We start from the raw sequence: 22538 nt of genomic DNA, 5'->3' as shown, positions 1-22538 counted from the left end.
TAGTCTGGATTTTCGGTGGTTAGGTGACCACCGAACTACAACATGACGTCACGAGCCGTGGTGAAGAGCAAACCACCGCCACCGCTCCAGCCCTTCTCTCTGTTTTTACTCACCACCGCTCAACGTTATTTCAGCTCCGGTGGTCAGCTCACCACCGGAGAGGTGGTCACCTCACCACCGAAAATCCAGACTATGAATAGGCCTTTATTCACTCACAGTTCTTGTAGCTGGGCTGTCTGAAGGGCTCTTATTCACTAACAGTTCTTGTAGCGGGGCTGTCTGAAGGGCTCTTATTCACTAACAGTTCTTGTAGCGGGGCTGTCTGAAGGGCTCTTATTCACTCACAGTTCTTGTAGCTGGGCTGTCTGAAGGGCTTGCCCTTGGAGAAGACGACGGCCACGATGAGGTACTGGAAGGAAGACACGTAGAAGAGGCTGGTGTTCTCGTAGTTCTTGATGTTGTGGTCGTCCAGCTCGGTGGAGTTCTCCGACATGTTGTCGTTGTCATGGGACCACGATGACGCGTTGCACGCACTGGACCAAGAGCACAGCGGGACGGAGACGTTAACAGAGATTCAAATTTAGAGTATTTATTTCATCACTTTATTATCAGTAAATGTATGTTCATTTAAAGTGACCTTCTAACCTGCCTCATCAATATTTACCCAGGTTGAGATGAAACAAAAGAGCATACCTGATGCCACGTGAAATTGCTCCTAATTACTGCTTGTGACTACATTGTTAAAACAATTTGACGGCCGCTAATTGTTTAATCCAGGGTTCCACCGCGCGTAATACAACATTCCCGACATTTGTTTAACCCATTCTGACCTGAGATCAGATTCTAAAAATGTCTATTACATCCTGACAGTTTTATTATTAACCCATTCTGACCTGAGATCAGATTCTAAAAGTGTCTTCGATTTTTCAAAAATAGCAGACCTACAAGCTCATATCGCGCCAGTCGGTGGCGCGATATGAGCTTGTAGGTCTGCTATTTTTCAATAGCTAAAGCATAACATGATGCCAACACCAAAATGGGTGCCCGTTCAGAATGGGTTAATGCGTTTAATTCGCTGTTTTAAAATAATGAAAAAGAAACAGCAGATTTATCCGGGACCTGATGACGAGGGGGGGGGTTGTTTGGACTACAACGCCTCATGGAGGCGGATCCTGTAGCGTATTGTAATGGCCGCTGGTGTGGATGATCATAACATGCCGACGGACCATTCTTCGCCGGATTTTCACGCATCAAAAGCCCAAATACTTCAGCGTATGCTCTAAAGGTAATAAAACAATCTCGGCAGTGTAGAATATTTGATTAAATAGCGGGTAACACGTATTTCGCAGTAGAACTGTTAATGCACTACATAGTCTTGCATAGCCAGACAACTATTCCACTATTTTAAAATGCTACATACATAGTGCCTTTCCTCTGACATCATCTCTGCTAAGCTAAAGGGAACCACTGTATGGAACTCACTCTGAGAGAGGTGTCCAGTCCTCGTACCACGGCTGCTGTTTGACCAGCAGGAAAGCGAAGATCTGGAAGCCGAGGCAGATGAGGATCTGGGTCAGCACCGAGAAGAGCAGGGGGCCCGAGATCAGACCCGAGGGAGGGCGACGCGACACCAGCTCCTTCCACGCTGGGTTCAGACTCACTGAGGGAGATGATGAAAATTAAACTCTTTCAGCGCCACCTGGTGGTCACCAGTTTTGGCTCTTGTTGCCACCGAAGCCCATTATAAGAAATTTTAAAAAAATGTAATTCTATTGTGCATGTCATGTGCATGTCACCTGTCACCTGCACACCAGATTAGAGGAATTTTCTAAATATCGTCTTGTCGTCCCTGGCAATCAGTGCATAATTGGATTAATCTCGTCTTGTCGTCCCTGGTATTTAAACCGTTTTAATAGAACTGATAATAATAATAATAATAATAATAATGATAAACTGTTAATTTATACTGCACACACATTTATATACAATATAATCATTTAGATGTATGTATTTATTAATAGATTAAACAAATAACACTTTGATTTGTGATGAATTGTCATCAGGCCAATAAAAAAAACACCCGTTTTATTGAACCGATGATCCATCCATGGAGTTTTTCTTAATAAAGATGTCTAAACCATGGGCGTCAAAACTCATTTTAGATCATGGGTCAGACGAGGCAAACTGCCTTTCCATGTTGTAATTATTCCCAAGCATGAGTACATGACACACAGACTGACTGCACAGAGGGGAAATGAGCTGGCCTTGATGAAGCCCTGGACAGACTGATGGGTTGATGAGTCACACACACACACACACACACACACACACACACAGTCTCTCTCACACACACACACACACACAGTCTCTCTCTCACACACACACACACACACACACACACACAGTCTCTCTCACACACACACACACACACACAGTGGATAGTCACTATAAAGATACAATAAATGTTGCAGGCTGGATTTGACTCCTTTGCGGGCCACAGTACACACACACACACACACACACACACACACACACACACACACACACACACACACACACACACACACACACACACACACACACACACACACACACACACACACACACACACACACACACACACACTGTTGATGTGGGTTTTCTCGTTTACTTAGTCCTCTGTAACATTACAATTATAGAGCATAGTTACAATCTATGAATCTGTTCCTTTTTTTTGTACTTACTGGTGAAGACGATGAGGAGGATGATGGCGATGTCGATGAAGAGGAACTGGAAGTCTCCGAGGTTACTGAGGATCTATCAGCCAACAGGGAAGAGAGAGCTCAGTCAAGGGTCTACAGTATCAGAGAAACACATCCTTTGTCACGTGTTAAACACAAGGTGTCAATGTGCCTTAAGCCAGGATGAACGGGCACCCATTTTGGTGTTGGCATCATGTTGTGCTTTAGCTATTTAAAAATAGCAGATCTACAAGCTCATATCGCGCCACCGAGTGGCGCGATACGAGCTTGTAGGTCTGCTATTTTTGAAAAATCGAAGAGCGACTGACATTTTTAGAATCTGATCTCAGGTCAGAATGGGTTCATCAGACCAGTGTGTGTCCGGCGGAAACCTCGTATGAATCTGATCTCAGGTCAGAATGGGTTAAGCCAGGATGAATGGGGAACACTTTTAGCCACAGACTCATCATCCTCCGGCACAACACAAAGACACTTGGTCAGTCCTTTGGGCCAGTAGCCAACAAGCTCCAAAACAAAACACCCATCCGGGATTAACCCATTCTGACCTGAGATCAGATTCTAGTAAAAATGTCTTCTACATCCTGACAGTTTTCTGAAAAAGAAAATACCGAGCCGATATTCGGTTTATCTGATATATCGGACTTTCACTATTGGACTATTGCAGTTACTGTACGTACGGAATAGAGGAGGGTGACACTGATGTACTGGATGATGCTGTAGAGGGCCATGAACTTGAACACACAGAAGGAAGTGATGAGAGCAGCTCGCCCCTCCCTGTGGACAACACAGAAGACAACTCAGAAATGACCAATTCATTCATTAACTAGATTAGAAAAAGTGCCCTTCTGGGCACAGGTCTCCACCAGGATAGGAATGTAGGACATTGCAGCTTGCCTTCATCTGGTGGTTGGATATAAGGGCAACAAAAGTAAATCAGGAGTCTGAGAAATCTGAAAGACCGGTTTCGTTGAATGGCTCTAGAGAGACTGTGTACCAATTTGCGTGATGTTTGGACAAAATCTGTAGGTGTACTGTGCAAAAATTTGTTTTGCACAAAGCGGCCTCCTGGTGGCGCTATAACAGGCCGTTCTGGAAAGTTTGGGGCAGAGGTTCATCGTTGGCATCCAGGGAGTGTGTGTGCAAAATTTGGCATCGACCGGGTTAACGGTGGCCGAGATTAGCTGCTCACGGACACACACACGGACGGACGGAGTGCAAAACATACTCTCCCCCCATGCCTTCGGCCTGGTGGAGACAATTAATATATGTGTTATTGCAATTACCGGTATACCAGTTTCAACATGCACGTGAAGACAATGATGACAAGCTTTTCATGACATTCTACCTGAATTGTATACTTTCCCTTCCCAGACTGAGGCAGATTCTAAAAATGCCTTCTAAATCCTGACCTACTGTACGTTTTCAAAAAAGAAAAAAGGGCGTTCCAGTCCTCCTACTAGAGCATCCAGATCCTCGTTTGTAAGCGGAATAAACTGTTGATTCAGCACATTTGGGGCATTGCTTTGTTGCAGTCTGTTCATTGGGGTATTATGTTCATTGTCATTGCCAATAGATTAGATAATTTCCTTCATTTGTTCCCAGTAGCAACCAACTGATGCTGGTTGATGCTAGGCAACAGGTATAATAAATGTAAATATTCTAACGATGCCCATGATGTGTTTGACCAGTTTTGTCACTGGAGGGCACTCTTCACTAACCTATGGAATGTTTCGCTGATTTTCGTGAGCTCTCAACACGTTGATCACGTGACCAGATATATTTTTTCTTCACATGCACACATGCAGAGTCCTGTCTTCTTTCCGCTCTATAATGCAGTCCAATGGAAAACTGCTCACGGAGCAAGCTCTCTATAACAGCTTGTCGTGTATACAACATCTTTTTTTTCTTGATTCTACAACATCCGTGCGCGTCATTTGAGAGCACTCGTACACGGAATGGAGCGACGCAAAATATTGTGAGATTTTCCAAAAGGTAGGTGAGAAATGGCTGAAAATCCGGGCACAGAAAGTTGTGAATGGAAATGCAACGTGATGACAGTACGTACCTGATGAGGCTGGGAACACAGGAGATGTTGGGGGACTTGGAGGTGAACGGAGAGGCCACCGAGGCCTCCAGTTCTGACAGAGAGATGCCACCGTGAGCCCTCTTCAGAGCCTGGAGAGGAACACAGGATCACATACAGCAGGTTACAACACAGACGAAGCCATGCAGTAGCAGAGGTTCTACTAACCTGACGCTGCCAGATCCAAGAAGCTTGCTACACAAATTTGTTTCACAGCTTATTGGGATCTGGGATCGCGGAAGCAAATTCGATGACGGGGCTGTTCCTTTTTTTCAAGATACTTGGTAGATGATTGGATGGGACCGTCTGTCTATCACCGTGTGGGCGTGCAAACACAACCAATCATATTGACGTGTCTATATAGCTTCACATCCGGTTTCGCCCATGTCCCGCCCTTAGCTCACGCTGATTGGTTCGGTACGGAACAGATTTTTGTCAGCTCAACTGTCTGAGAGATCCCAGATGAATGCTGTGTTGGAGAACATGGTTACCCAATACCGCCCTCATCTGGCAGAGTCAGGTTAAGGTTCTACTAGTTGTGTGCAAAACTGAACTGGTCTTGTATTACAGTGTACTTGTTTGGTATTCATTAAAGTAAGATGTTTCTGCTGCTAGGGCTGTCACGATTACACATTTACGTCGGTGATTCATTGTCACACAAATAATTGAGATTAATGCTATAAGGCTTTTTAGGCTTCATAATAATAATTAAAAAAAAATATGTACTGTAGCATACTTACTCCACAGTCATTGGCGCCGTCACCACACATGCCCACAAAGTAGCTATAGAGAGATAATAAAGAATATTAATCACGTTCCTACACATGGCAAAAGCTACCTTACAAAATGGTAAAGTATAGACTAAAAATATGACATCCTGTAATATGTCTTTTAGATCTGAGATATTTTGTGCAAAAAGTTTACATTTTGGATTAGGATGTATTACTTTAGGATAATTAATGTATTGATTTAAATAATTAAATAATGTGCACTTTGAAATTCTGGCCTAAAAGGGTTGCGCTAGCAGAAAGGTAATTGAATCCCCAGAAATCAGTATGCATTAATGGACACATCAAATTCTATCACAATCCAGCTAGTCGTCTTCAAGTGCTGAATAGACACAAAAACAAGAGGTTGTTGAGGCCTTCTCTCTCCCTGACCACATACCAACTACACAGTGATATAAATCAAACTTTTAACGTCGCAACATGAAAACCGCAAGCATTGCGACGGAATGGTTAAAGTATCGTTAAAAAAAAAATCACACCTGTGTGAACCGAGTGGTGCAACTCCCCTCTCTCTCCAGCCCCCCCCCCCCCCCCCCCCCATCCTCTCTCTCATTAGCTACTGTGAGTGGATGACCCAATTAAGCATTACACTTGTTTATAACAGGGTCCACATTGTTCAATTCATCAAAACATTTAAAGACATACAAACATTTAGAGACATACAAATAGACATGTCTCTGTAGGTAAAGAACAGAACAGGAATTCATCATATGGGAAGCAAAAAAGGGAAAAGATACAATATACAGTGAGGGAAAATGGGGGGGGGGGGGGGGGGTGGGGGGATTCAGATTTTACAGAGGCCAGTTTCGAAATGCAGCCATCCGTAGGTGCCCTTTGAGAGCGGTTTTGAAGGAGTCAAGGGATTCACATGTCTTAATGACTGTTGGTAGGGCGTTCCACATTTTGGTGGCATAGGAGCGAAAAGAATTTAGTCCCTTGTTTGTGCCGAATCTGGGTTGTACATGGTTTGTTGCACTATCTCTCTCTCTGTGCACAACAGCGCCCCTACTGGTACTAATAGTCATACTAGTGCTCATTAACATCACATACATAGGCGGATGACACATAGGCGGACACATTGCTGTTCCTTGGAGTGGTTGCACCACTCAAAAAGAACACTATAAAACAGAAATAGTGAGCGTGGTACTCACTCTACGCCCTGTAGTGCTTCTATCAGCTGGGTCTTCTGATCAGGGGCCATCCTGGCAAACACAGTCCCATGGAGGACCAGCTGAACACAACACAACACAACACAACATAACATAAACACAACACAACACAACACAACACAACACAACACAACACAACACACATGTACACAACGTGTCAATGGCCACCCCCAAACTGCAATCACAACTGTGTTTAGAATTGCTCTCGTGCTCCCTTTCGGTTAACAAATATTTATAATTATTTTAATACAAATATTATAAAAAAGGGATAATACAAATGCGCTAGCTCCAATACATAATACTTATATCTGTTATGATTAATTCATTATGATGAAAGGTGGATGAGTATTAATTTGTAAAGCCGGGGAATTCTACAGTATGTTGTCTTGACTTGACAGGAAGTCTGATCCAATCACTTTTAGATTTACTCCAGTTTAATTCTGAGTTTAAGTTTTGTTGTATTCAAGATCTGATTTTAGGCATGTTTAAGCCTCCAGGAAAATCCGTGTTGAGGTTCTTAATCCACTGTTTTTCATTAAAACGTCTTTGTCCTAAAACTGTCCAGTTGGGATTGTGTTGAAGTCCAGCGCCTTTTAGGGCTTCAATGCCGTGAGCCATGAAATGTTGAACCAACCTTGTGGTTGTCTTTTTTGCATTGTTAATATTGTATCTGTGTTGTCCCAGCCTTGTAGCTATTGTTTTACCCGTTTCTCTGACATATTGTAAACCACATTTTTCACATGTGATTAAATAAATGCAGTTGCTGGTTCTGGCTGTTATTAGTTGTTTAATCTCAAAACACGCGTTTTGTAGTTCTATTTTTGACTAATTGTTTGGGTTTGAAGTATTCTGGTCCCTGGCGTGCTGGTGTGTTGATTTCTTTTAGCTTGCCCTGAAAATGAATTTTCAGGGCAAGACCTCGACCTTGCGCGTGCCGACTCGGCCCCCAGCCTGGTACCCTAGTCAAAATATGGCCCTTGAGGAAAATTAATTGGGGAACCCTGCTCTACTGTAATGATTTAAATGTGTGTGTTACAGTGTTTGTGGTCCCCCTGCCCCCCTACCTTCTGGAGCATGTCTGTAATGATTTAAATGTGTGTGTTACAGTGTTTGTGGTCCCACTGCACCCCCTACCTTCTGGAGCATGTCTGTAATGATTTAAATGCGTGTGTTACAGTGTTTGTGGTCCCCCTGCCCCCCTACCTTCTGGAGCATGTCTGTAATGATTTAAATGTGTGTGTTACAGTGTTTGTGGTCCCCCTGCCCCCCTACCTTCTGGAGCATGTCTGTAATGATTTAAATGTGTGTGTTACAGTGTTTGTGGTCCCACTGCGCCCCCCTACCTTCTGGAGCGTGTCTGTAATGATTTAAATGCGTGTGTTACAGTGTTTGTGGTCCCCCTGCCCCCCTACCTTCTGGAGCATGTCTGTAATGATTTAAATGTGTGTGTTACAGTGTTTGTGGTCCCCCTGCCCCCCTACCTTCTGGAGCATGTCTGTAATGATTTAAATGTGTGTGTTACAGTGTTAGTGGTCCCCCTGCCCCCCTACCTTCTGGAGCATGTCTGTAATGATTTAAATGTGTGTGTTACAGTGTTTGTGGTCCCCCTGCCCCCCTACCTTCTGGAGCATGTCTGGGAAGTGTTCTGCGATGACGGCAAAGGACTTCCCGCTCATGGCAAAGTGGTAGTGCTGCTGCTGAGCCTTGGACTCGTCCACATGACACACGTCCTCCAGGCTGATGGACACTTCCTGTCGGGGACAGATTAGGGAGCCAAGGAGAGCCGTGTGAAGATACCACCTGAATTATGGACCAGTGTTGAGAAGTCAAGTTGTCAACCTCTGGTCATGGTCATTCCTCTGAATTATGGACCAGTGTTGACATGTCAACCTCTTGTCATGGTCATTCCTCTGAATTATGGACCAGTGTTGACATGTCAACCTCTTGTCATGGTCATTCCTCTGTGTGAAGATACCACCTGAATTATGGACCAGTGTTGACATGTCAACCTCTTGTCATGGTCATTCCTCTCGACTTTAAGGACCAGTGTTGACATGTCAACCTCTTGTCCTGGTCATTCCTCTGAATTATAGACCAGTGTTGACATGTTAACCTCTTGTCATGGTCATTCCTCTGAATTATAGACCAGTGTTGACATGTCAACCTCTTGTCATGGTCATTCCTCTGAATTATAGACCAGTGTTGACATGTCAACCTCTTGTCATGGTCATTCCTCTGAATTATAGACCAGTGTTGACATGTCAACCTCTTGTCATGGTCATTCCTCTGAATTATAGACCAGTGTTGACATGTCAACCTCTTGTCATGGTCATTCCTCTCGACTTTATGGACCAGTGTTGACATGTCAACCTCTTGTCATGGTCATTCCTCTGAATTATGGACCAGTGTTGACATGTCAACCTCTTGTTATGGTCATTCCTCTGAATTATAGACCAGTGTTGACATGTCAACCTCTGGTCCTGGTCATTCCTCTTAATTATGGACCAGTGTTGACATGTCAACCTCTTGTCATGGTCATTCCTCTGAATTATAGACCAGTGTTGACATGTCAACCTCTGGTCCTGGTCATTCCTCTCGACTTCTCAACAGAGGGTATGCAGGTCGTGCGTGCCCTGACTGCCATCATTATACCCCCAAGTTATGGGGGAATGCCCACTGAGCGGCAAAAGACTACTTCCTGGCCTTGACAGCCAATACATCCAAACAGAAATGAGTATATGACCTCCACATGCTTCCTCACCTCTAGTCGTGGCGTCTTGCCGGGCTTGTCGGCGTATCTCCAGGTGATCTTGGCAGACTGTCCGTCTCGGGGGGGCAGGGCGTCGGCGATGATGACCGTGTCCTGGGGAGGGATCATCCCACAGTCTCTGGCCACGGAGATAGCGGTCAGCATGTTGTCCCCTGCACGGGCAGAAAGGAGATCTTGAGTAGAGTGGCCGATAATTGTTTAATCCAGGGTTCCACCGCGCGTAAAACGCTATACCCGACATTTGTTTAATGCATTTAATTAGCCGTTTTAAAATAATTAAAAAGAAACAGCGGATTTATCCGGGACCTGATGACGAGGCCGTCTCGTTCTGATGATGACGGAACCGGAAATCAAGTCATCATCTGGGCTGCTAGGGCTTCTGGGAAATTGAGCCCAATGCAAGTGGATGGGGGGGTTGTTTGGACTACAACTTGCTCTGCACTGTGGTTTCGTTCCGCATCGTCATGGCCGCTGGCTCGTCTGATCATAACATTTTTCGTGGTTAAAAGCTGCAAATACTTCAGCGTATGCTCTAAAGGTAATAAAACAATCTCGGCAGCGTAGGATATTTGATTAAATAGCGGGTAAAGCGTTTTATGCCCTCAAACTGTTAAGATGTTATTGTTTGCCTACAAATCATTAATGTTCTACTGCAGCTCCGACATCTCTCCAGCATCTCTGACCTTTTACAAAGACACCTTCCACCAAGATCGCCGAGCAGCATCCCGTCTAAAATATAGTGAAAATCGTCGGTTTACAAGCTCACATGCACTGTGAGCTCGTTGAGAGATACAAGGTTTTCTGCCCATGTCATTTAACCCATTCTGACCTGAGATCAGATTCATACGAGGTTTCCGCCGGACACACACTGGTCTGATGAACCCATTCTGACCTGAGATCAGATTAAAAAAATGTCAGTCGCTCTTCGATTTTTCAAAAATAGCAGACCTACAAGCTCGTATCATGCCACTCGGTGGCGCGATATGAGCTTGTAGATCTGCTATTTTTAAATAGCTAAAGCATAACATGATGCCGACACCAAAATGGGTGCCCGGTCAGAATGGGTTAAAATGGTCTTTGTGTTTTTATTGCATTGTTTTGTTTGTTTTTTTTTTTTTTTTTTAAGATATTTTTTTTGCGGCTTACGCCTTTTATTGATTTTTGAAGGGACAGACAGTAGGCTGACAGGAAACGGGAGAGAGATGGGGGGATGACATGCAGTAAAGGCCGTGTCGGGTCCGGGAGTCGAACCCGCGGCACACTGCGACTGGATTACCAGTCCGGTGCCCAGACCGTTACGCTACGGCCTGGGCCTTTATTGCATTGTTTTGAGGTTTTTTGTTATATTTGATTGTACAGCACTGGGATCTACTGTTGTTATTGATTTGGATCACCAGAATCACGGAGGGAGCTGGGCTGCCTCTGGGATAGACAGTAGTCTAACCAGATTAGGAAAACACCGCAGACCACTGTCCTGGAAGCCTTCCGTCAGCCCACAGCGACGTCCTAGACGTGTGTGTGTGTGTGTGTGTGTGTGTGTGTGTGTGTGTGTGTAGCGTGAGGAGAGAATGTGTGTGTATAGCGTGAGGAGAGACCTGGCACTCTGATGCTGTATAAATTGGGTCGACTACAGGGATAGGTGGGGATTGAGGAAAGAGAGGGGAGACACTAAGAGAACAATGGAGTGAGAAGAAACAAACAAATGGTAAAATAAATACAATAAACTTAAGTGACACAGAGAGAGAGAGAGAGAGAGAGAGAGAGAGAGAGAGAGAGAGAGAGAGAGAGAGAGAGAGAGAGAGCGCATTAGGTGGACTTAAGAGCTTAAGAGAATTGAACTTTATTAATCGAGATTCCAGGAATAGCTGAATAAACGCTAAGAATGAGCCTGATAAGAGCCTCAGAGCTCCAAGCAAGCAACACTCCCAGCGAGAAACAGAGGTTGTGTGTGTGTGTGTGTGTGTGTGTGTGTGTGTGTGTGTGTGTGCGCACGTGTGCGTGCGTGCGTGCTGCTCACCAGTGACCATGACGGTGCGGATATTGGCTCTGCGGAGGTCCTGCAGAACCGCTGGAGTCTCTGCCTTCAGTTTGTTCTGCATGACGATCAGGCCCAGGAACTCCATGTTGGTCTCAATGTGGTCCCTGACAGGATGGACACGCAGTCACTCATCAGGCTCAATAGAAACCACCCTATCACTCATCAGGCTCAATAGAAATCACTCATCAGGCTCAATAGAAATCACCCTATCACTCATCAGGCTCAATAGAAATCACCCTAGCCTGTGCCCTCAATAGAAATCACCCTAGCCTGTGCCCTCAATAGAAATCACCCTAGCCTGTGCCCTCAATAGAAATCACCCTAGCCTGTTCCCTCAATAGAAATCACCCTAGCCTGTGCCCTCAATAGAAATCACCCTAGCCTGTGCCCTCAAAAGAAACCACCCTAGCCTGTGCCCTCAATAGAAATCACCCTAGCCTGTTCCCTCAATAGAAATCACCCTAGCCTGTGCCCTCAATAGAAATCACCCTAGCCTGTGCCCTCAATAGAAATCACCCTAGCCTGTTCCCTCAATAGAAATCACCCTAGCCTGTGCCCTCAAAAGAAATCACCCTAGCCTGTGCCCTCAATAGAAATCACCCTAGCCTGTTCCCTCAATAGAAATCACTTTAGCCTGTGCCCTCAATATAAATCACCCTAGCCTGTTCCCTCAATAGAAATCACCCTAGCCTGTTCCCTCAATATAAATCACTTTAGCCTGTGCCCTCAATATAAATCACCCTAGCCTGTGCCCTCAATATAAATCACTTTAGCCTGTGCCCTCAATAGAAATCACTTTAGCCTGTGCCCTCAATAGAAATCACTTTAGCCTGTGCCCTCAATAGAAATCACTTTAGCCTGTGCCCTCAATAATTGAGGGCGAGAGCTCCCATACGAGTTGAGCTCAGTTTACACTTCACACCAATTATTATACAACGGGTAGTTTCGAGGAAGCAATCCAATTGGTTGAAATAGCCATCTTTCTTCCCTTGCTTCAAACGAAACGAGCATGATGGCACACCTAATCAAAACATAAAGATCAGCTGTGCTGATGAGACGGAGACTCACACCGGCTGAGTGACTAGGCTGGCAGTTTGCATGGGACATTTGTGGTCGTAGTATCTAAATCTGGCATTAAATGAATATGAATTTCTATTTTCTATCAAATATCTTAGTTACAATAAAATTTAGTTAACATGTTCTTTTTTGAAGGGTAACTGTAACACTCGAGGGTGTGCTTTATGGTGATTATTGGCACTTCAGTGATGCATGTGAAACTTGGCTGAAGCCTCATTGCATCACTGGACTGTGCCAATAATCATGATAAAGCACACCCTCTCGTGTACAGTATTATTGCTTAATTCGGAACACGACCAAAACGTTGCAGGTCAGCTCATGTTGGCTCGTTGAATAGCAAGACATTCAACTTGTTGAAGCAGCACGTTTCAGAAGGTATCAAACATTATAACCAAACAGGCGTGAACAGCTCCCGGGGATCGGTCATGCGCACGCTGTAAACACAGATTAAATGGCAGCGTTCTGGACAGAGGCCAGTGAAGACCAGCTCATCAATCTCTTTGAAGCATTGCCCCGTTTCAATCTGCCGTTATACACACACACACACACACACACACACACACACACACACACACACACACACTAGTGATGCATGTCGGTCCGTCTTTTTTAAATGTACAGCACACACCTACCTCTGACAAAAGAGAAACGGAGTGAGTGAACGAGAGAAATAGTTTGTATACTGTAAGAGTATACAATATAATATATATACAGAATACAATCAAATAGGTTCAAATGCCTGCTCTTTGCATTGATGTGGAGTAACTGTCTCTGCCCTGTTTTAAGCCGTTTATATCTCACATCCCGGAGGGACTGTTTCAATACCATTGCCATAGAAACAACAATCGGTCATTGATTGGACTGTTCAGTGTTTATAATGTTGTAAACTACTTTTGGGGATTCTGTTGCAAATCGCAAATCTTTAGTCTCAACTAAGCCTCTGAGCCCTGCCCTGCTTTGAACTGCTGCAAGGTGTGACTACTGTGCAACCTCTTTCTTTCATAACTAATGAATGACCTATTATATACTCGGTCATACACTGTATAACAATGTCTGTTAAAAATAGCCAACCAACTAGGCACACAATGACACAAGATGGAGTTTCTTCCTCTTCTTCTATTTTTCGCCTCATCTATGACATACCAGAAATAGGGTATTAACTTGGTTAAGTCTGTCTGTGGCTTTTAAAAATATTTAACCAATGAAAAGTATTACCAAGGGCTTGTAATAAAATAACTACATTGGATCCACGTGTTATTTTCTTTCCATTTCCTGTTTTTGTCACCCGACAATAGTGACAATATGTAACAGGGTGACACTGAACTGGGGCGAGGGGCAGCTGTGATACCTGTTGATGTTCTGGACTTTGTGCCAGGTGAGTTTGGACTCGAGGCGGCGGTGTGCGAGGGCGATGACCCTGAAGCCCTGCTTGGTGTAGTCCTCCAGAACCTCGGCAAAGTCCTCCGGTACTGGAGAGAGACAGAGAGAGAGGCCGGGAATTATAGACCCAGTCATGGTACTGGAGAGAGACAGAGAGAGAGGCCGGGAATTATAGACCCAGTCATGGTACTGGAGAGAGACAGAGAGAGAGGCCGGGAATTATAGACCCAGTCATGGTACTGGAGAGAGACAGAGAGAGAGGCCTGGAATTATAGACCCAATCATGGTACTGGAGAGAGACAGAGAGAGAGGCCGGGAATTATAGACCCACTCATGGTACTGGAGAGAGACAGAGAGAGAGGCCGGGAATTATAGACCCAATCATGCAGGGAAATACTCCTTTCAGGAGGCTATATGGCGGAAAAAAAAACATCAACCTGAAAGAATGAATTATCGGACTTCCCACACCAACACTTTCTGATATGAACACTAAGGCCATCACACTGCTAGCACTCTCAATATCACATGACACTGATCATCCCCTGTATCGCTTCTTCAACCTCATGCCATCTGGACAAAGATACAGAACCTTACCCTGGAAAAAGGTTAGTTTCAGTTTCAGTTTCAGTCCCTTCAGCCATAGCGGCATTAAACAAACTGCCCCGCTGATAAGATGGTTCTGTACACAGTGGGGAACTCATGTTTTTGTATTGTCTTGGTGTTATGTTTTTCTGTACTATGTGTTGTTTTTGTTGTTGACCTGTGAAGCTGTGCTTGTGCATGGGTAGTAACCCCACCTGTCCTTAGCATGTTAGTACACAATCTACAGTGAGTAAGACGGGTAGTATCCCCACCTGTCCTTAGCATGTTAGTACACAATCTACACAGTGAGTAAGACGGGTAGTAACCCCACCTGTCCTTAGCATGTTAGTACACAATCTACACAGTGAGTAAGACGGGTAGTATCCCCACCTGTCCTTAGCATGTTAGTACACAATCTACACCAGTGGTCCTCAACAGGCGGACCGCGGTCCACGACCGGACCGCGGCACACCTCTCTGCGGACCCTGGAGAAATGATAGAATAAAGAGAAAAGGCCTGGGCCGTGGCTCAGCGGGAGTGACCCCCCCCATCTCTCTCCCCATTTCCTGTCAGCCTACTGTCTGAAAAAAAGTCACCGCAACCGCAAGTTGAATTCTCTGTTGTATTCGATCAATGCCGAGAAACGCAATTAACACTCTGAATGTGTGTATTATGTGCCGGCATGTCATGATGACAATGTTGCGCTGACTGGCTCACTAGCAGTGACACATTCACACATTCAGTTGAATGAACAAAATTTGATTTTTGGAGGTGTGAAAAAATATATTTTCATACTCTGCCACCCCAGTGTTGGTTGGGATGGGACCCGGTTTGTATAGCTTGGTTTGACTGTACTAAACAGGCATAGTTGTTTCTAGGGGTGGGGGGCGAGGGGGGCAGCCCCACCCCATGGGGCCCGCGACCCGCAATTTTATTTGCGTGCGCATGAGACTGGACCATGGTTTTATTAAAAAAAATGTTGTGGACCTTCAGCATTTCTAGTTGAGGACCCCTGATCTACACAGTGAGTAAGACGGGTAGTAACCCCACCTGTCCTTAGCATGTTAGTACACAATCTACACAGTGAGTAAGACGGGTAGTATCCCCACCTGTCCTTAGCATGTTAGTACACAATCTACACAGTGAGTAAGACGGGTAGTATCCCCACCTGTCCTTAGCATGTTAGTACACAATCTACACATGTATCGGAATGGACATGTTCTTGCCTACACCATCCCTAATGAACAAACCAATTGACAAGGGACACAATTTCAAGAGGGAATTGGCATAACAAAATGAAAGAGAAACAAAGAATAGCAACAAAAAACCCAACATGACAGTCGTGTTGACATCTCACCTGTCTCCTTCTTGCAGAGACTGGCCACCACTTCTGGCGCTCCCTTCAGATATGCATCCATGCGTTTCTCTCCCAACAGGCGAGCGACCACACTCATCCTCTGGGACGCCGAGGAGAAGGGGAACTGACGCACAATTCCAATCTCGTACGCCGACTGCACACAACACACCATAACACTCACTTTAATTGCACTTTTAATTTCTGTTTCATAAAGATAGTCAGATGAAGGTCCCATAGACTGAAACATTGTCCTTTCCCATTAATAAACTTAATTAATAAACTTTTCAACTGCATTTGAAGACATTGTGCGGGAGTTTTTTCCTTTTTCACTTACACTTACACTTTTCAATGCAATTTAATTTGCAATAAATCCCAATTGCTGAGAAAATATCATTGTCTAGTTGAAGCACCAGGAGATTTGCTCATCCCATATAGAAGAATTGAAAAGTAGTTCCCAAAACTGAGTTTGCCCAAAAGGTTAAACAAGTTCGTCTAGTCTTAAGGTTTCAAATCCTTAACCGGGCCAGCTCACGTGAACAGAAATAAGGACAACTTTGGAGCATCGTCAACAAAAGGAAGTGGGACACTTACCGACAGCTCGTACAGTTCCTGGAATGACACAAGAAGAGAGCATGTGATGAGAAAGTGATGTAACATTTTGGTCTAATAAGCAAAACCCAGTGCTGTGCTGTGACATGACCTGGTCTTAGCGTCGAGGTCATCCAAAAGATTGGCATGCTCGTTGGCGTGCTTGTTCTTTCGGTGACTGCTGCATTGAAATAAGCTTGAATTTTATGGAGGGTGAATAGAATACTCTGTCTTTACTTGACTTGACTTACAAGAAACTGAACCACTAACTCCCGATGATTAGGTTGGTGCCTTGCATGGTTTCCTCTGCCATCGATGTGTGAATGTGAAATGCATCGTAAAGCGCTTTGGAGAAAAAGTGCTAAATAAATGCAGTCCATTTACTTGTACTTGACGTCACCAGGGATTGAGACTTTGAGTTGTTATTTTGCTGTATTTCACTATGATGTGTTGCTGGCCAATCATCAATTCAATACAATACACATTACACACAGTGGAATGCGTTTCTAACCTACTGTATCATCTACAGTAGAAAACAGGTCTAGCAGAAAGTGAGAGATACTTTCTGTGATTCATTATACAGTAAGTGAGCAGTGCATTGCTGAGCTGTGCATCTGTATGTTTGCACTACTGTGCTGTCCTGCACTTTTTTGCCATGAGAAAATAATTGTGTTGCTGTTGTTGTAACCGTTTGTTTTTTACTGTTTGAGACCGAAGACAAATTTCCACACGTGGACAATAAATGAAACTAACTAACTAACTAACTAACTAACTAACTAACAAACTCCAAGGTGACATTATTTTAGAAACCAATAAGGCATGATTTTTTGTTTATTGTGTTTGTAATAGTTTTTTTCTTGTTTGTTTTCGTTGGAATGCTTTTTTTTTGTTACGTTTTCTTTCTTCAAATGTAACTATATTTAACTATGTAATAGGGATAGGCATTAATATTATGGTGAATTTGATAAAATGGCCAACATATCCTCCCTGCATATCCATCGCCTGTCCAATATTTGGAGAATGAGCAGTTCGGTTTTGCAATGGGAAAAAGATGTGAAACCGATTCCAATTCCACAGCGGACAGCTGGTGTTTGAAAATAGGACGAGCCACACGTGCACAGTGCCACACTTTGTGTCTGTAGAACTTTATTCGGTTTGCCAGTTTAATTAATTGATCATTTAAATTATCAAGTGTTTCACCCCGAGTGTGGGTGTGTGTGTGTGTGTGTGTCTGTGTGTGTGTGTGTGTGTGTCTGTGTGTGTGTCTGTGTGTGTGTCTGTGTGTGTCTGTGTGTGTGTGTGTGTGTCTGTGTGTGTGTGTGTGTGTATGTGTGTGTGTGTGTGTGTGTGTATGTGTGTGTGTGTGTGTGTGTGTGTGTGTGTGTGTGTGTGTGTGTGTGTGTGTGTCTGTGTGTGTTACGCACCATGTCCTGCTCTGTGGAGACAGCGGGAGTGGGTTCGGGGGGTAGCAGCTGTTTGGGCGGGCGCACCACGGTGGGCATGATGCGGTTATGGAGTGCTGTCTCCTCCTCAGTTGCTTCCTCCAGGATCTGAACGGATCAAAGAAGGGATGGGAATGTTGAATTGAGGATAAACACAGTTAGCAGACAGAAGACTACTTCTTTTTATATTCATTTTGTGTTTTGGCACATGCTTCTCTAAGTTCCTGGAAATATGTATTTTTTGTAATACTGTAGATCTAAAAGAGTGGGCTTTGTGTGGCCTAGAGAAGTATTAAGTTCAGCAACTTTCTAAAGTGTCATCCTCTCCCCCTCAAGGACAAACAGGCCCATCAGAGAAAGCCCTAGAGACGTCCAGGACAAACAGGCCCATTAGGAAAGCACCAGGGACCAATGTGTCCCCCACAGCTTGGAATTCTGCCAAGTCTCATTGTCACTGAAAAGCATGCATGTTGTTCTAAACGTTATAAACAAATGCTGCCTTGTCTGAAGCATGTGTGAGAGTGAAGGGTGAATGAATCAGGGCCAGGGATCGACATCAGTTTATGAAAAACACATTTTGACCTGAGATCAGATTCTAAAAATGTCTATTTGGGGACAGGACAGTGGTCCCTGGCATATCTAAAAAATGATTCCACCATTGTAAAGGTTGGACTTATTACAGCTGCCAGAATACTGCTGCATAATTGGAAGGTCCCCTAGAACACTTGGTTTGACCAAACACTTGTGTTTGGTCAAACCACGTGAAAAGCATTGAGCCGGCCATGAAACACGGACGGAACAGACCATGTTGGTGTGATATGTGTGTACAAGGCCTCACCCAGCCTGTGGCTTCAAACATCTTGAGGTCGAGTGGGTCTCCAGACAGCTGTCCTTCTATCTTGGTGAGGGAGTGGCAAGTAGCCATGCAGGCCACAAACTGAGACTTCACCAGGCTCTCCTTGTATGGATTCTCCTCTGACACGTGGAAGCTGGAGGAGGAGGAGGAGATTAGGCAGAGAAAATGAGAGCGTTTAAGTGGGAGAAATAGTCACTGAAAAACTTTGGAGATGAAATCCAATAATTACACCATGAGGTACAAACCCTGCTGGGATGCATACGCAGATTAGACACATGAACGGACAACAGCGGATGGACATGCGCTGCTCCCGTGCTTACGGTTAGGTTAGGGTTTGAGGTAGGTTGTCGGTCTAATGACAGTCGGACAAATAGTATGTCTATAAAACATGAAGTAAATACACTTTTTTAACACTTGAGAGGTAAACGAATGAGCTCCAGTTGAACCTTGCCATTTCTTCTGTGGTGATATTTTGGAAACATTTTTCAGACTTTGGCAGAGAGTGGTGATTTGGACTTTATATATACAGATTTCTGATATCGTTTTTCTGTTAAATCGGGTCTCCGATAAATTAATAAGTTAATTAATACGTTCCTTCTTCATGTTTGGATTATTCATTGAGGAATGTTTTACCAACTGAAAATCCTCACCATTCACCAGGTAGGTAAACGACAGCAATAAAGTAATTACTATTAGTCATTTTATCTGTTATCTAGTAGTTGACCATCACATACCTGCCATTTTCAACTCTCTGGACTCCCCATAGGTCAAGGCCATCTTCTGTCAGAGTTCCAGTCTGATAGGACAGAAAGAAAAACACATGATCAAACACTTCCTCATCCACACTTAAAACACCCACAGCACCGGTCATTTAGAGGTTACTTATAACCACTGATTGCTGAGCTGAGATTAGCTGTATCTCGTGTGCTGTAAGGTTACTCGAGCACTTGGCTCCAAAGCCAGGGCCACTTAAGCCGTAGATACTTTGATGTACGATAAATAGTGATCATAATTTTTACTTTTATTTCACGTTGCTGTAAGAAAAACATCAGGGATCTCCATATAATATGGATACAACAGTAACCGTTGGTTCACAATGCCAATGTCCATATTTGTCCACAGATTATAGACTTTTCCCCTCATTACACCAGGGGTTCTCAACGTTTCTGGCCAGGGACCCCCAGAGATGCTTTGGCAGTGTCTCGGGACCCCCGCCCTGCCCCCTCCCTCCCCCCAATATAAATTGACCGCTACAATAACCTTAAAGGACCACTTCACCACTTTTCAACCTATCTTCATATAATAGGTCCTCACTAATAATCATGAAAAAATGGCGCAATTTTTTTCTACTTGGTCTGTGTCTCATAGGAGGGCTGTGGGCAGTTCAGAAACCGTCTTCCAGTGACATCATCGATGGGGAATCCAAGCTAATAGAAACGGCAGGCTTTCTAGTCCTGAAAAGTTGCAATGCGAAAATGGAAGCCATCGTTCTCACAATAATGAAAATCTAAACATTTTTGTAAAAAAATCTTGTTTAAAAAATAATCTGCCTAATGATGATGTCACTGGAAGACTGTTTCTAAACTGCCCACAGCCCTCCTATGAGACACAGACTGAGTAGAAAGAAATCGTGCCATTTTATCATGATTATTAGTGAGGACCTATTATATGAAGATAGGTTGAAAAGTGGTGAAGTGGTCCTTTAATAATATTGACGATACACCATAAATAAATACTGAAAGCAGATATAATCATTAGGGAAGGTGTATGCATGTACTATGTGAACTATATGTAAACTCTTCATTTCAATATCCCAGCCATTCAGTTGCAAATTATTTGAGAACCCCTGCATTACACAATCAAATGTAGTCACATAAATACTACTCTTGCAATGTCCTAAAGGGGATGCAAGGATTAATGTGGTTAATCCACTATGAAAAGAATCATCTCATCTCGACCAACATGTCTTCCCCAGGCAGTGCTGATGCGTGAGGAGGCTCACCCACCCTCTGCAGATCAACATGTCTTCCCCAGGCAGTGCTGATGCATGAGGAGGCTCACCCACCCTCTGCAGACCCACATGTCTTCCCCAGGCAGAGCCGGTGCGTGAGGAGGCTCACCCACCCTCTGCAGACCCACATGTCTTCCCCAGGCAGTGCCGATGCGTGAGGAGGCTCACCCACCCTCTGCAGACCAACATGTCTTCCCCAGGCAGTGCTGATGCGTGAGGAGGCTCACCCACCCTCTGCAGACCAACATGTCTTCCCCAGGCAGTGCCGGTGCGTGAGGAGGCTCACCCACCCTCTGCAGACCAACATGTCTTCCCCAGGCAGTGCCGATGCGTGAGGAGGCTCACCCACCCTCTGCAGACCAACATGTCTTCCCCAGGCAGTGCCGATGCGTGAGGAGGCTCACCCACCCTCTGCAGACCGACATGTCTTCCCCAGGCAGTGCCGATGCGTGAGGAGGCTCACCCACCCTCTGCAGACCGACATGTCTTCCCCAGGCAGTGCCGATGCGTGAGGAGGCTCACCCACCCTCTGCAGACCAACATGTCTTCCCCAGGCAGTGTCGGTGCGTGAGGAGGCTCACCCACCCTCTGCAGACCAACATGTCTTCCCCAGGCAGTGCTGATGCGTGAGGAGGCTCACCCACCCTCTGCAGACCCACATGTCTTCCCCAGGCAGAGCCGGTGCGTGAGGAGGCTCACCCACCCTCTGCAGACCAACATGTCTTCCCCAGGCAGTGCCGATGCGTGAGGAGGCTCACCCACCTTGTCGAAGCAGACGAGGTTGAGCTGCCCACAGATGTTGATCCTCTGAGGGCTGATGCAGAAGATGCCGATGCGTTTCAGCCTCCGCTGGGCGTACACGATGCCCGCCGTCATGGCGGCGGGCAGCGCCGGTGGCACCGTGATGGTGATGATGTCCAACGACTCTATGACGATGGTCTTGGCTGGCACCTGGCAGGGTACATACATACATACAGTACACACCTTTAACCCATTCTGACCTGAGATCAGATTCATACGAGGTTTCCACTGGACACACACTGGTCTGATCAACCCATTCTGACCTGAGATCAGATTCTAAAAATGTCAGTCGTTCTTCGATTTTTCTAAAAATAGCAGACCTACTTGTAGATCTGCTATTTTTCAATAGCTAAAGCATAACATGATGCGAACACCAAAATGTTCCCGTTCAGAATGGGTTAACCTACATGTTCAAATCAATATTTAGTTTATTTACTGTTGAAAATAATGTTATTTGAAAATAAATCAGTAGCGGTGAATGTCCAACAAACGAATGCCCAGCGACACAGATAACAGTGACATTGTTTATTGGCATATAGACCGTGACAGACTTACAATTAACAAACAAAATAAATGCCTGTTTGAATGTATTGTCTTGTCTTTCCACCAAATTGAAAATGATTGATAGAGGGATCAATAAGGACTCGGATCGATAAGCAGTATCGATAAGTTGATCTATATATCCATACAAATGAACAATTTCCTTCCCTAGTGTTGTCACAGCATTAGTTCAATAGCAGTGGTCAATAGTACTAGCCTTGCCCCATTTATTAAGTTGTGAGTACAAATGAATCAAAAAAGCCATCACAACCATTGACGTAATCACTTTATTCCCTATAATCGGGGGCTTAATGT

General features: G+C 44.6%; 1 protein-coding gene across 2 annotated transcripts in view; it reads right to left on the bottom strand.

Moving 5' to 3' along the window:
• atp13a3 (ATPase 13A3) overlaps window positions 1-22538 on the bottom strand; it is a 79211-nt gene that overhangs the window by 8820 nt on the left and 47853 nt on the right. For both annotated transcript variants that reach the window (XM_083767464.1, XM_083767465.1), the window contains exons 14-30: window positions 21645-21833; window positions 19606-19667; window positions 18854-19004; window positions 17998-18123; window positions 16577-16594; window positions 15986-16139; window positions 14015-14135; window positions 11569-11693; window positions 9543-9703; window positions 8401-8532; window positions 6764-6843; window positions 5565-5607; window positions 4807-4916; window positions 3419-3515; window positions 2724-2796; window positions 1483-1660; window positions 346-533 (exon numbers count right to left, since the gene is read on the bottom strand). In XM_083767464.1, coding sequence (XP_083623590.1) covers window positions 346-533; window positions 1483-1660; window positions 2724-2796; window positions 3419-3515; window positions 4807-4916; window positions 5565-5607; window positions 6764-6843; window positions 8401-8532; window positions 9543-9703; window positions 11569-11693; window positions 14015-14135; window positions 15986-16139; window positions 16577-16594; window positions 17998-18123; window positions 18854-19004; window positions 19606-19667; window positions 21645-21833 — 2008 coding nt within the window. The remainder of the gene's footprint in view (window positions 1-345; window positions 534-1482; window positions 1661-2723; window positions 2797-3418; window positions 3516-4806; window positions 4917-5564; window positions 5608-6763; window positions 6844-8400; window positions 8533-9542; window positions 9704-11568; window positions 11694-14014; window positions 14136-15985; window positions 16140-16576; window positions 16595-17997; window positions 18124-18853; window positions 19005-19605; window positions 19668-21644; window positions 21834-22538) is intronic.

This window comes from Protomyctophum parallelum (genome assembly GCF_964188405.1).
Source record: "Protomyctophum parallelum genome assembly, chromosome: 6".
In the NCBI taxonomy this organism is placed as follows: domain Eukaryota; kingdom Metazoa; phylum Chordata; class Actinopteri; order Myctophiformes; family Myctophidae; genus Protomyctophum; species Protomyctophum parallelum.
Note: the sequence above shows the minus strand (reverse complement) of the source record. Positions and strands in the feature narration are given on the sequence as shown.